This window comes from Triticum aestivum, chromosome 3D, assembly GCF_018294505.1.
Source record: "Triticum aestivum cultivar Chinese Spring chromosome 3D, IWGSC CS RefSeq v2.1, whole genome shotgun sequence".
Taxonomy (NCBI): domain Eukaryota; kingdom Viridiplantae; phylum Streptophyta; class Magnoliopsida; order Poales; family Poaceae; genus Triticum; species Triticum aestivum.
The window spans coordinates 252776470-252790548 of record NC_057802.1 but is presented as its reverse complement, the minus strand read 5'-3'; the positions used below and the strand labels follow the sequence as shown (position 1 = coordinate 252790548).

General features: G+C 48.8%; 1 protein-coding gene across 2 annotated transcripts in view; it reads left to right on the top strand.

Moving 5' to 3' along the window:
• LOC123078332 (protein kinase and PP2C-like domain-containing protein) overlaps nucleotides 1–14079 on the top strand; it is a 28622-nt gene that overhangs the window by 686 nt on the left and 13857 nt on the right. The window contains exons 2-10 of one of the 2 annotated variants that reach the window (XM_044500798.1): nucleotides 34–151; nucleotides 1944–2110; nucleotides 3160–3227; nucleotides 3356–3579; nucleotides 10565–10616; nucleotides 11485–12019; nucleotides 12095–12164; nucleotides 12928–13147; nucleotides 13227–13331. In XM_044500798.1, the coding sequence (XP_044356733.1) occupies nucleotides 34–151; nucleotides 1944–2110; nucleotides 3160–3227; nucleotides 3356–3579; nucleotides 10565–10616; nucleotides 11485–12019; nucleotides 12095–12164; nucleotides 12928–13147; nucleotides 13227–13331 (1559 nt within the window). Of the gene's footprint in view, nucleotides 1–33; nucleotides 152–1943; nucleotides 2111–3064; nucleotides 3228–3355; nucleotides 3580–10564; nucleotides 10617–11484; nucleotides 12020–12094; nucleotides 12165–12927; nucleotides 13148–13226; nucleotides 13332–14079 lie in introns of those variants that run through there. The other variant, XM_044500799.1, reaches the window with a different exon arrangement.

The window sequence follows — 14079 nt, the reverse complement described above, 5'->3', positions numbered from 1 at the left end:
CGACGATGTGACGTCACATGACGCGCCGTGCAGGGTCGGAGAGCACGGTGTACGAGGCGCGATTGGGGGGCGAGCGTGCGGCGGCGAAGAAGCCCGTGTTGTCCACTTCCGACGACCTCGATAAGTTCCATTACCAGCTCCAGCTTCTATGGTCGGTAGTCTCTCTTTCACTACTCCAGCGCGCATGCGTTTTTGTCTAACAAATTCCCCATATTCCCAATGGCTGCAAGGGAAGCCATTGCTCAAAATTGATGCGCATTTGCTAGCTTGCAAGAGACGTCTGATTGGGAATTATGGAGAGGATGAGCTAGTGTGCTTGTGCTGCCATCTAGTTATAGGAGCTAAAAGCTTGGCATAGAAAAATGAACCCAAGTTGTGCGTTCATTAGAGCTCTGCTCACACGACTGGAATAACATTGCAGCATGTTATTCTCGTAACAAATAATAAGTATATTGTAAAAAGCATGCAATATTATGTATGGTTGCAAACTGTAATGAAAGGCGTGTTTTGTTAGTGGTTGTTGCCAAGATTTTGGTATGGGGATAGTAGGTAGTCTCGTTTTTTGTTGGCAATGTCGTATCGTAGGATCACGATGTCATGAAATTTGTATATTTAAAGATAATTATTTTATAAATTACAAAAATAGTTTATGGAGGACAAATTATTTTAACGGCTCTTTAATTGTATTGTTCTTAGACCATGATGCGTATTAAACATTTAATATTGACATAATACACCTCATGGTCTAAGAACAATCTGATTATTTTTTATAGCGGTCTAAGAATAATATTAAATGCTTAATACACCTCATGGTTTAATACCTGATATGTTTCACGATTCTAACCACGCTTTGATCTCTAGCACGATATGATAGTGGTAGCATCAGATTATGATACATGGCGTGATTCATATCTTTTCTCTCACATAGTATCTTAATATCGTTCAATACTTTGTGTCGGGGGATTGATTCTGAGCCACGGGAAATCCTCCAAAAACCCTGGTTCAAGATCTGGGGGCCTGGCTTTGCATCTACGAGGCTACGAGCTAGGCATGGCAAGGACACAGAGAGTTACCCAGGTTCGGGCCACCTTGCGGTGTAATAACCTACTCCTGCTTGGTTGTATTTGCTTGTGGACTGTGCTCCTGGAGCTCGAGAGTGATAGCAATGGCGCTAGGGTTTTGGCAGGAGGCGATGAGCCGATTCCTTGCTATGGTGGCCACACCGCCCCTTAAATAGATGCCCTGGGCCTCTTCCTCAAAAATATGAGCGGGAAAGGGCTATGACAGGGCGGCATTTGAAAGGGGACAGGCGCCGGTGCTTCTCCTGACGAAAGGTGGTCTTTGCCTGCAAAAGGTGCTATCCATGACGCGCCAGGGGCTCCACGATGACCTCCGTCCTGCCGCGCCACCGTCTTGGTCTTCTATCAACAAAGGGGAAACCCTTGGGACTTGCTTTGGGGGCAGGTTGGCACAGCTGCTCCCTTAGCACCAAAGGGGAAACTGTCCTGGCCGCGCAGGCTGGCGCCTACTTTATCAACGTTACCCACGTGACGGGCGGCACCCGCTCTGCAGGCTTCCTCGGGAGGCCTCAAGAGAGGGCGCCTCGCGAGGCCGCCTGTAGTGGTGGTGGAATCGGTGAAGTCCTTCGCGAGAGGGAGCCCCTGGCGAGACTGCTGGCTCGTGGCGCCCGTTGATGGGCCGCCCTATAACTTGGGCCAAGCGGCCTTTCCTGGGCCGTAGGCAGGTGGCCCGTGGTACCCTGGTTCCCACTGGGCCGACACTATGATCCACATCGTCATAATATGAACTCTGGTTACTGCTGCATTCAACTTTTGGTCAGAAATGATTCTTATATCCTGAAGAAGCTGCTAACATCTTTTAGGATTACTATTAGCTGCTCTCTAATTTCTTGGATTAATTTATGGATTTCAATTTATATGCAGTGAGATGGATCATCCAGGGTTGGCGAAACTCATTGCAGCACATGCACGTCCTCCAAATTACTTGATGTTCTTCGAATATTTTGAGCCTCCAAACTTAGCAGACAAGATACATGTTGAGGAGTGGAGCCCTTCTATCCAGCAAGTGATCACGATTGCCAGCTATCTAGGTCCCAGTTTGTTACAGTTATAGTTTTCCTTGAGTTTGTGTTTAACATATATTACCTCCGTCCCAAAAATCTTGTCTTAGATTTGTCTAGATACGGATGTATCTAACACTAAAATGTGTCTAGATATATCCGTATCTAGACAAATCTAAGACAAGTAATTTGGGACAGAGGGAGTATTATGTTTTCAGCTGTTAGAATAAAGTGTATATCTTGGAGTTTTATGCAGAACCAGTTTTTTAGAAGCTTGCTTACCTGCAATTATACTTTTTGTACATAGCTGTAAACGATCACATGTATCTGTTTTCTTGAATATATTTTGTACACATCTTTTTTATACATATCTCTTTCCTTGACTCGGGGGTATTTTTAGCAGTTTCATCTGTTAATTCTTATCCAAGGGTGAATACAAAGCCTTTCAGTCCCAAACAAGTTGGGGGTATGCTAGAGTTGAAACCCATAAGATATCGAAACCAAGTCGTGGTTCTGGCACGTGGATAGCTAACTTCTACGCACCCCTGTCCATGACCAAATCTTTGTTGATATTCCAGTCCTTCAGATCTCACCATATCCAAGGGTGAATAAACGACAAAAACTGTTAGTAGCATTTAAGTCCAAATAAGAGAACCTTGTACTTTCACTTGCACTTCTTTTTGACCCTGGTACTTTAGGAAGATTTTTACACATCACTGTGCACACTGTACAACTTTTTTTATGTACTAAATTGTTCTGTTATGTTGCTTCAATAACAAGGCAAGTTCATGTAGTACCAAAGTTAAGCAAGAACAGATTCGTTGTAATTTTAAATAGACTTAAACAGAAAATAATGTTCTCACCATGTAAAATACAAAGACAATGACTAGATCGACTAAGCAGTGAGGTTAATTATAGGAAGCACCGATGTTTATCTATTTCAGAAATAGTAATGCATGGCTTAATTTTCTTTATTCTTTCTAGGTAACATTATGCTGGATCTAATCGGTGTTGGATGTCAGCTCTTGCAAAACACTTGAATTACCAATTTGACATTGCTTTACACTGTACTGTTACAGCAAAGACTCTCCAATACCTACAAATTCTTGGGATAGTGCACAGAGATATAAAACCAGCAAATATTTTGGTATGTCCTTTCATTTTTCTTGTATCTTTGTGTCAGACAGTTGTCAGACTGTTGAATTACATTCTTTGAACACATAAGGATTTTCTTATCTTTTTTTAGTGCATTGATTTTTCTATAATTCTGTACAGCTAGATAAAGACCTCCTTCCACATCTAGCTGATTTTGGCTTGGCTATGTACCAGAAGGATATTAAAAGTGTTTCAGCTGAGAACTGGAAATCATCTGGCAAGCCTACCGGTGGTTTCTATAAAAAGAATATGGTTGGGACACTAATTTACATGGCACCAGAAATTTTGAGAAAGGATTTACATACAGAAAAATCAGATGTTTACAGCTTTGCAATATCAATAAAGTAAGGCATTTTTCTTATAAAATTAATTTAAATCGGCCCTATCCAATTGTTCCTGTCATATAATTACAGTCCATACTACATTGCCTGAAAAAATATATGAAATCTTTGTATCTATATCCTGTTGACCGAATGCTTCAACTGGCGTCGCTTCTAAGACTGCTCGTTTTATCCACAATTTGACATCTCAGAAGATTTTAGATTAGTGCAGATACCATATCTATATTGGAGGGAGTGCCATATCCCACATAAATCCATGTTGCATATTGTACTTGACGTCATATATCGTGTCCAACACATGTTGGATAATGACGTTAGTGTGGCACTTCTGTGGCATGTCATTAGGGCTGCATTCACACTGTGTTAAGGGGAATAACTATTACTGAAAATTTATGTTATTTCGAGTACTGCGTTCTCTTTTCTTTGTCAAAACACATTGACTTTATATTCATTTTTTGTTTGGATATTAAAGTGATGTTATACACATGTCTAATTGAGGTTTCCTGGGTTATATATGTGTATGCCCATTAATTTCGAGGGAAAGTAGGTGAATAACATGAAAACAAAACTAAATCATAGTAACAATTAGTGACATTGCAAAAACCATCGGTTTCAAAATCACGTTGTATCGGTGGGAACGACACCTATGGGATCACTGGAATCCCTCCTACGGTTGGCGGGCGCGGGGTTGTGCAAAGAGCGGGTCTGGTAGCCAGCACAAAGATCGTTTACCTAGGTTCGGGCCGCGAGGATGCGTAATACCCTAGTCCTGCTTTGGTGTATATTGGAGTGTTCTTGAGCTCTTGAACTAGCTACGGCGTGTGCGTCGTCCAAAAGATCCGAATCCTTCTCCTGTACGCCTCGGGCCTCCTTTTATAATCAAAAGGGGTCGCCACAGTGGCACACAGGAGGTGGAAAGGTATACAGTGTACAAGCCTATCCTCTGGCACCGTCGGACAAACGCATTTAATGCGCTGCCGACGTGCCCTTCTTGCTTTATCAGGGACGACATGGAAGCTCGTCCCAGCTGTCGCCGCCTCGCCTGGCTCCGACGCGCGTTCGAGCTGATGAGGCGTTGTAGTGCCACGTTGGCTGGCTGCTGGGCTGGTGCGGTGGTAGAGTCTTCACAAAGATCTGCATGCCACCACGCAGGTGCTTGCTGAGTTGGCCTGGGGGCCGCCCGTCGCCACGCAGGTGCCTGCCCAGCTGGTTGGGCTGACAGCTGTATGGGAACGGCGGTGGAGTCTTGGCAGACGTGGGCCTGGCTGTGGCCCCACAGGTGTCCTCGGCAAGGGTCTTGCCGTGGCACCGCGGTCGTCCCCGGCAAGGATCTCGCCGGGGGTCTCGTGGATTTCCTCGGCGAGGATCTCGCCGAGGATCGTCGTCTTCTGGTCCTCATCTGATCTTGTGTGCTTATGGGCTTCACAAAGATCTGCATGCCACCATGGAGATGCCTCCCGAGCCTTGGTTCCAAGGTGGTTGATGGTGTTAGAACCTTGGGCTCAAGGGTGGCGCGCTCTGCTGGCGTTGGGCAAGTTGCCCCGGCAAGGCTCTTGCCGGGTCTGCGGAGGCCGCCCCGGCAAGGGTCTTGCCGGGGGAGTCTACCTCGCCCTCTTGCTCTTTGTGTTTCGGGTCTTGGCGTTGCTTTGCCCGTCTTGTGCCTTTGGCTTCCCTCCTCTGCCCTGCTAAGTGTGGCCGTAGGTGCGGCTCTGACTGCCCGTGCACAAGTAGAGGGGTAAAAAAGAGAGCCCCTACTTTTGTACACCGACAGGAGCCCCCGGGCCTGGTCCACACATAAGCGCAACACGTTGTTGGGCTGGGCCTAGAACGGTGCGCGGGCACGCGAGGCGGAGTTTTACTGCGGTAATTACTCCGCCCGCTGCGCTTCCCCACGACCCGCGTTGAATGCGCGACGTGGGGGGCATGCGTGGGGCGGTCGCTGTCCTCATGCGTCACATCGCAGTAAATGGTAAAGTGGCGGCCCGCGTCTTCCCCATAAAAAGGAATAACCGCAGGCACGCCGCCCATTTACCCTTTGTGCTTCTTCCAATCTCGGAACCGCCGTTCCTCTCTTCTTCCTCGGGCGAAAGATTCGAAGCTCCCGCCTTTGTCCGCCACCGCCGCCGCGCCCTCATTGCCCTCAACCTCACCTCTTCCCTGGTCGCCATGGCGCCCAAATCCAGCAGAGGCAAGGGAGTGGCGGAGGACGTCGGGGAGAAGGGCATGCCGGAGAGCGAGCTGGCGGTGCTCCGGATGCAGCTTGCCTATTTTCCCCCGACGGTCGATGCAGTCCACCTCAGGGATTACTTCAGGCCTTTGTGGGGGAGGAAGACGACGGGCCATCCGGCCACGCACATCATCCCTGCCGCTTTCGCCAAGGCCGGCCGGAATCGGTACCCCTTCTTCGTTGACTACTTCTCCTGCGGGCTCTGTCCTCCTTTTTCCGATTTCTTCAACGATGTCATGCACACCTATGGCTTCCATCTCCTTGATTTCATGCCAAATGCGGTTGCGTGCATGGCTTTCTCCGCTCATCTCTGCGAGGGCTTCGCTGGCGTGCTCCCCAGCACGGCGCTCTTCCGTAACTACTTCTATCCCCGCATCCAGGCGGGGGGTGCCATCTCCGGGTGCGTCACCTGGATCCTACGGACCCAGGAGAAGGGGACGTATCCGGAGGGCGCCCAGGAGGAGAGGTGAGAGGAGTGGCGGAGCCGGTGGTTATGGATCGAGGAGGAGGATCCGCAGGAGTTCTGCCAAGTTCGCCAGAGTCCGCCGGTCCGCCGTAAGGATTGGAGTGACGTCGATGTCGACGACGAGAAGCTCACGATCGCCACCACCAGGATCCACCGTCTTGCCGAGGCCGGGCTCACCCTTGAGATGATTGCGGCGGATTTCATCCGACGCCGAATCGCCCCACTGCACAATAAGGGGAGGCCGGCCTGGTTTTCCAGAACGCGGCTGACATCATGAGGCTTCGCCCTGGCCTGAAGCACAACTTCACGGTGATGGGGCACGCCCATTTCTGCCAGAGGCTTTTTCAGCTTGACGTGAACCGCGACGGCAGGGCGGAGAGGAGCGGCAAGGCCGCAAAGGCTGGCAAGGCCGTCAAAGGGTCTTTGTTGGGTTGCCGGCGGGAGTGGTCCCGCTGAGTAACAACTCTCGCCAAACCGACATCATCGCCATGATGCCGGACTTCAACGCGCACGGCCTGGACCCAAGTTGGGCCGAGCCGGAGGCGGAGCGGGTGCAGGAGTTCTTCGACAACTTGTCGGAGAAGTATGTCCGTGAAGAGCCATTGCACATTCAAGACACCACCAAAGAGGAGCTGGATTATATTGCCGCCGCCAGGGCGGCGGAGGCGGCGCTTGCCCGGGAGGCCGGCATCACTGGCCATGTGGAGGACGAGGCTGACTCGGCCGCGGAGGAAAAAGAGCTCGCCCAGTGAGCGGAGTTTGCCGGGGAGGCCAGCGGCGCCAACGCCGAGGCCCCCCTAGTTGAAGATGTGGACGAGGAGTCGACCGAGGAAGAGGCCGATGCCGTCGACCCTCCGGCCTCGGGGAAAAGACGCGTCCTGTGCCGGGCTGGCTCTGGCGAGCCGGTCCGGCCCGGCAGGACCGCGCAGCGGCAACAGGTCCAGGAGCAGTCCGTGCGCTAGACGAGGGCCGCGGTGTTGAAGAAGGCGGTGAAGGTCCCGGTGGCGAAGAAGGCGACTGCCTCTTCTTCGTCCAAGCGTCGCCGGACCCCATCTCCTTCCCCTCCTCCCGCGGATGTCGACACGGAGGTCGTCTTCGATTTTGGGTCTCTTAGCCCAAGGAGGAAGAGGAAGCCAGGGGAGGAGGAGGCGGAGGAAGAGGAAGCATCTCGTCCCCCCGCATTATCCTTTGACTTTACTCCCGTGTCATCTTTCCTTAACCTGATGTTGTCTTCACAGGGACACGGAGACGCTGGCGCAGAGGGTGGCGAAGAGGGCCAAGGCCTCGACGGGCGACAAGCCCCCGGCGGGTACTTCGAGTACGCCGCTGGTGGTAGAGAGCAGCCCTCGACGCAGCCCCCGCTTCAGCCCCCAGCGTGAGTCCATCACTCACTCCTTCATTGATGAACTTTGGGGTGTGGATCTTTGATGCTGATCTTGCCGGGTTTGCAGGAGAAGAACGGTAGCAGGAGCCACCCCCCTCAACTACGCCGCCCCGAGGGGCGTCCCCGGCAAGGGCATCCACCATCAAAGACCTGAAGCTGAAGCTGGAGGGTCTTGAGGGGACGCTTTCGGAGGTCAGGGCCCGGGAGGAGACCCTGACCAAGGATCTGGAGAAGGAGAGGCAGCTGCGGAGGAATGACGCCGCCAACCACGAGGATTTCGTGAAGGGCGAAAACCTCTGGAAAATCAAGGCTGGACAGGTCTTAGAGCCAACTTCAGGAAGAAATGCAAGTGAAAGAGAATGCTCTCGAGGGCGCAGGAGTCTTTTTCTTTCTTTCTTATTTGAAATCCAAATCGAAATGCCTCAACTTGATCACCATGAAGCTGGCCGCCATGGGGATGCCAAACGTGAGGTACGCCCCGGAGCCGAACGTGAGCCCCAACGCCAAACTGACTCTGTTCTTCGAGGGTGTTCTTGGGGCCCTGGAGCAGTTTCGCTCCAACAGGGCGACCTCTCTGGCCGATGAGACCTGGAAGCTTTGCCGGGGTGCCATGACCAAGGTCTTCACCAAGGTGGCATACTGGAACTCCGACCTCGACTTCGACGCCGCGCTGGAGAGCCTGCCGGAGGATGTGGACCTCGCGACGCTCGAGGAGCGTATCAAGCCCATCATCTGCCACGTCGACGGAGTTCGGAGGATAGAAGGCCAGCGCCGGGACTAGGCACCCCGCTTCTCACCGCCGCTGCAGGTTCACAACCAAGACAATTTTCATCTTCAGTTAGAACCGCAGCGATTATTTGAAATAATATAACTCTATAATACTTTAATATCACGCATGCTATCTTTCCGCTATATCTTTCTTTGTACGTTTGCACCCTACACTTGTTGAGATAAGGCTGCCGGCGCGTGAACCCATGCCGTGGTGCTTTGAGGACGGATCCTTAGCACCTTGCCGGAAGGGCGCTTGCGGCCGGGCAAACCACCTTGCTGCTGCCAGCACAATCGCTTGAGCTGTTGAGCGGACTCGAAACAGGACAAGAGCGCTGCTGGTAGCGGGTAGGCCACCTTGCCGTTCTCAGCGCGGCCGCATGAACCGTCGAGCGGACTTGAGACAGAAACAAGGGCGTTGCCGATAGCGGAAGGGTCCCATAGCGTGCAGGTTTCCCGTACAAGGAACGAGATCTTTCGGGGAGGACAGACTTATAAAAATGAAATTAGTTAAGATTTCACATGACTTAGATTTTCTGCCTCTGCGTGAGCGTTCACTGCATCCACCGACGATGCCGGTTGTTCGGTTGTCTTCTTCCTTGGAGCGACGATTACGATGAAGCCGCTGCTCCAATCCAGACCAGATTTCCACAACTGCGCACCCCCCACCTGGCGCGCCAAGGATGTCGGTGGGAACGACACCTATGGGATCACTGGAATCCCTCCTACAGTTGGCGGGCGCGGGGTTGTGCAAAGAGCTGGTCTGGTAGCCAGCACAAAGATCGTTTACCCAGGTTCGGGCTGCGAGGATGCGTAATACCCTAGTCCTGCTTTGGTGTATATTGGAGTGTTCTTGAGCTCCTGAACTAGCTACGGCGTGTGCGTCGTCCAAAAGATCCGAATCCTTCTCCTGTACGCCTCGGGCCTCCTTTTATAATCAAAAGGGGTCGCCACAGTGGCACACAGGAGGTGGAAAGGTATACAGTGTACACGCCTATCCTCTGGCACCGTCGGACAAACGCATTTAATGCGCTGCCGACGTGCCCTTCTTGCTTTATCAGGGACGGCATGGAAGCTCGTCCCAGCTGTCGCCGCCTCGTCTGGCTCCGACGCGCGTTCGAGCTGATGAGGCGTTGTAGTGCCACGTTGGTTGGCTGCTGGGCTGGCGCTGTGGCAGAGTCTTCACGAAGATCTGCATGCCACCACGCAGGTGCTTGCTGAGTTGGCCTGTGGGCCGCGCGTCGCCACGCAGGTGCCTGCCCAGCTGGTTGGGCTGGCAGCTGTATGGGAACGGCGGTGGAGTCTTGGCAGACGTGGGCCTGGCTGTGGCCCCGCAGGTGTCCTCGTCAAGGGTCTTGCCGGGGCCCCGGCAAGGGTCTTGCCGTGGCACCGCGGTCGTCCCCGGCAAGGATCTCGCCGGGCGTCTCGTGGATTATCGTCGTCTTCTGGTTCTCATTTGATCTTGTGTGCTTATGGTCTTCACAAAGATCTGCATGTCACCATGGAGGTGCCTCCCGAGCCTTGGTTCCAAGGTGGTTGATGGTGTTAGAACCCTTGGGCTCAAGGGTGGCGTGCTCTGCTGGCGTTGGGCAAGTTGCCCCGGCAAGGCTCTTGCCGGGTCTGCGGAGGCCACCCCGGCAAGGGTCTTGCTGGGGGAGTCCACCTCGCCCTCTTGCTCTTTGTGTTTCTGGTCTTGGCGTTGCTTTGCCTGTCTTGTGCCTTTGGCTTCCCTCCTCTGCCCTGCTAAGTGTGGTCGTAGGTGCGGCTCTGACTGCCCGTGCACAAGTAGAGAGGTAAAAATGAGAGCCCCTACTTTTGTACACCGACACGTTGCAAAAGATCTATTATGATGAAGCAACATTTTTGTGTCTCCTGGTGTTCTCATCTCTTGGTGCCCTAATGAGATTTATTTGGAGCCAAATTTTTACTAAATCTCCCATCTCTAAGGGGCTATTCTCTTACTCCCCTACCTATTTTCTCCTCTTCCCCTTTTATTTTCCCATAACCACCGGGCCAGGTTTGCCATAGGAATTTGTTGTCATGTTTTACGCAGATAGTTCATGCTCCATAACAGAAGATATTTATAATTTTGTATTTTTAGATGTTACTCCCTGATTTCCCTTTTAATTTTATCATTTTACAGCGAGCTTCTTACTGGTGTTGTGCCTTACACTGATCTGCGAGCAGAAGCACAGGTTCATTTTTGTTGCTTGTTCAATAGCTCCAGTGTTGTGGCTCATTTCATAAACAGCCATACTATGGACTATTTGTGTTTTGTATGATTGCTTTGGTATTCTATCAAATTAGATTTTTTTTTGTTTTAATGATTTCTTCCTAATCTAACATTTAAAAGGCCAGCCAGTATAGAACTCTTAAATGAGTAATCACATGGTAGATCCCTAAACTTGTGGTTTGGTCAAGTAAGTCCATAAACATGTAAATTGCACATTTTCACCCAACAGCTTGTTTATGTGGTTCGTCACAGTTCTGAAGCTTGCCAGCCTGGCTAGTTTTGCTTGAATGGCAGGTTGATCCCATTCGGCATGGAGTTCACGTGCATTGCACATGCATCAGGCGAAGATCAATTAGTTCCATCCATCGTGAAAATCGAACTCTGGTGAAGATCCCATTCGGCGTGGATTTCACGTGCATTGCAAATGCATCAGCCGAAGATCAATTAGTTCGATCCATCTTGAAAATTGAACTCTGGTGAAGCTGACTTCTCCATTAGTCACCCTTCCCTTCCACACGAAAACTAAGTATTAGCTAGCTTTTCCCACAACCCCCTTTGATTTGATCCAGGACTGGGCAAGGTCAGCATGCAATATACACAAAGGTTAGGTAGGCTTGGCTGCTTTTTAATATGCGGTGAACAACTGAAAGAAGTTGCTGGGTGAAAATGCATTGATGGGCTCAGATATGATATAAAATGCACATATCCATATGGAGCTACTTGACCACATCATGCTGGTCTCTAGACCCACATCATAATTATAGTTACCTATAGCTAAGCTGAGCATTTTATGTTCTCTGCAAATAACAGCTCGCTCTATCTTTCTTTAGGCACACACCATTCTTGAAATGACTTACACTGAACAGCAACTTACATCAGCTGTTGTTTCTCAAGGATTGCGCCCTGCTCTGGCCCTTCCAGAGTCTGGCTCTCCACCAAGTCTCTTGTCACTTATTCAGCGCAGCTGGGATTCTGATCCTGAACGAAGACCATCATTTGGAGATATAATTGAAGAGTTAAATGTAATACAGAAGCATTTAGTTACATATTCTTGCCCTCTATCATCTGGTTCAGTGAACTTGAGTCGAAACAGCAAGGCAGAAGTACACCATTATCAAGAGGCATTAAACTGGTTTAACCAAGGGGAACTGTTAACAAAGAAAGCAAACAAATTAGACTACGCAGTGAATCCTTGGTCTAGTTCATTTGATCAGTCCTCTGTCTCTGTGTATCGTCCAACTTTGAGCTGGGGATCTTTTGCAACATGTGGACGAAGAGAAACAATGGAAGATACTCATTTTATGCTTACCTGCCTGTCTGAAGAAAAAGACGTGCATTCCTTTGGCATTTTTGATGGACACAGAGGTTCAGTGTTTCTTAAGTCTACGTTTTGATTTTTACTAGGTTTGCATTTGCATACATTACACAATATTCTTACAGGTGCGGCAGCTGCTGAGTTTTCTGTCCGAGCAGTTCCTGGATTTCTCAAGCAATTTGGACACACTGCCAGGTTCGGGTTGAATACAAACTATCTAAAATATTTGTTTTCGAGAGAGTGCATTATTCACCCCCCAACTCTTGCCCTAGTCTAATTTACAACCCCTAACTCCAATACCGCGTCTACATTACAGCCCCCAACTCTTAAAACCGACCAGGATTCAACCCTCCCCTCCCCATTGACCATCCAGCCAGCAAACCACATCAGCAAAAAATCAAAATTTCCAGAAAAAATCTGTAAAAATAAAAACACCCAGGAAAAATGGGAAAAATCTATAAATAAGAAAACTGATTTTTTTTTTTTTGTAAAATAAAAATAAAAACCCATTTTTTGCAGAATTTTCTGCGCAAATTTAGTCAAAAAAAAATTTCCCAATTTTTTTTGAAAAAATTCTGTTAAATCAAGAAAACAATACTAAGCATCTTGAAAAGGGTGTGATTTTTTTTTCGATTTTACAGATTTTTTTAGAATTTTCAGAAAACAGCCCTGATTTTTTTTTCGATTTCCCAGATTTTTAAACTTTTTTCCTGGATTTTTTTGATTGTTTTTGGAAATTTTGAACTTTTTTTGCTAACTGGATGGTCAAGCGGTCAAAACGGTCAACAGGGAGGGGAGGGTTGAATCCTGGCCGGTTTTAAGATTTCGGGGTTGTAATGTAGACGATATTGGAGTTGGGGGTTGTAAATTAGACAAGGGCAAGTGTTGGTGGTTTAAATATGCACTTCTCTCTTTTTTTTTCTGTTCTTAATTTTCATGGACTTGTTGTTCTGTGTAGCCCGATTGATGCCCTTGCAGAAGCATTTGTAAGGAGTGACACAGCATTTAGAGAAGAGTTAATTGCTCACCAGAAGTCAAAAAGGATAATCCAGAAAGACTGGCATCCTGGTTGCACGGCAGTGACAGCACTGATAGTGAGAAACAAACTTTTTGTAGCAAATGCTGGTGATTGCCGAGCAATTCTCAGCCGTGCTGGCAAACCATTTCCTGTGACTAGGGTTGGCATCAATTCTCTTTTCTTTTCTCACAGTACAAATGAGCATATAATGCAATTTCCTTTTTATTTTGTTTTGATAGGATCATGTTGCTAGTTGCCCCAAGGAAAGAGAGCGTGTTATAAAGGAAGGGGCTGAAGTCAGATGGCAAATAGATACATGGCGAGTCGGTGCAGCTGCTCTTCAGGTGCTCACTTTGTTTTGCTTTTTCTCATACATGTACTGACTTGAGCACACTGAACTGATCAACCTTTTGCATTTAGCAACAAATATCTTACTGTTTCTTAAAAAAAACATCATGTTTCTGTGGTATGTACTACATTGCAGAAACACCTATTAAAACACATCTAAAGTTAATTTCCACTTTGGAGGTATACTTAGTGTTCTGTGAGATCCGACATATAACATGATTAAGGAAAGGAACAAATCTTAATCTAATGCATGTTGAGTTCTAACTAACACGGCATCTACAGCTACAGGGTTAATTGTTTTGTCGAGATTCAAGATTATAGCTATCATGTCATATCCGTACATCCCAATAGGAGGCCACCAAGGGGCAAGGCAATAGTTACTTAATTACTATTGTCTCTATGATTTGTCTGATTAGTTCCTTTTCTTAGGTTTAATTTTAGCCATCCCTATAAAATAGATTGCATCCATATCTTATCATGAAGCAGAGACTAAACAAATCAATTTCCCTCTAAAAAATAACCTATCTCCCAGTTTTTTTCCTGCCTGCCTTTGGCATGTGGCTTCCGCCGAGCCCTTCGCCTCTTCGGGCCAGGGTCCACCTCGAGCAGGCCTAGCGCCATTAGCACACAATGACTGGTTTAGGTCTTCAGGAAAACTAGTCCAGTACTCTGTTTGGTTAAGAAGGGTGGTGGGGATTATCCGCATCGATACGTGGGAGCCACATAGGATTAAAGGGAAGGTTT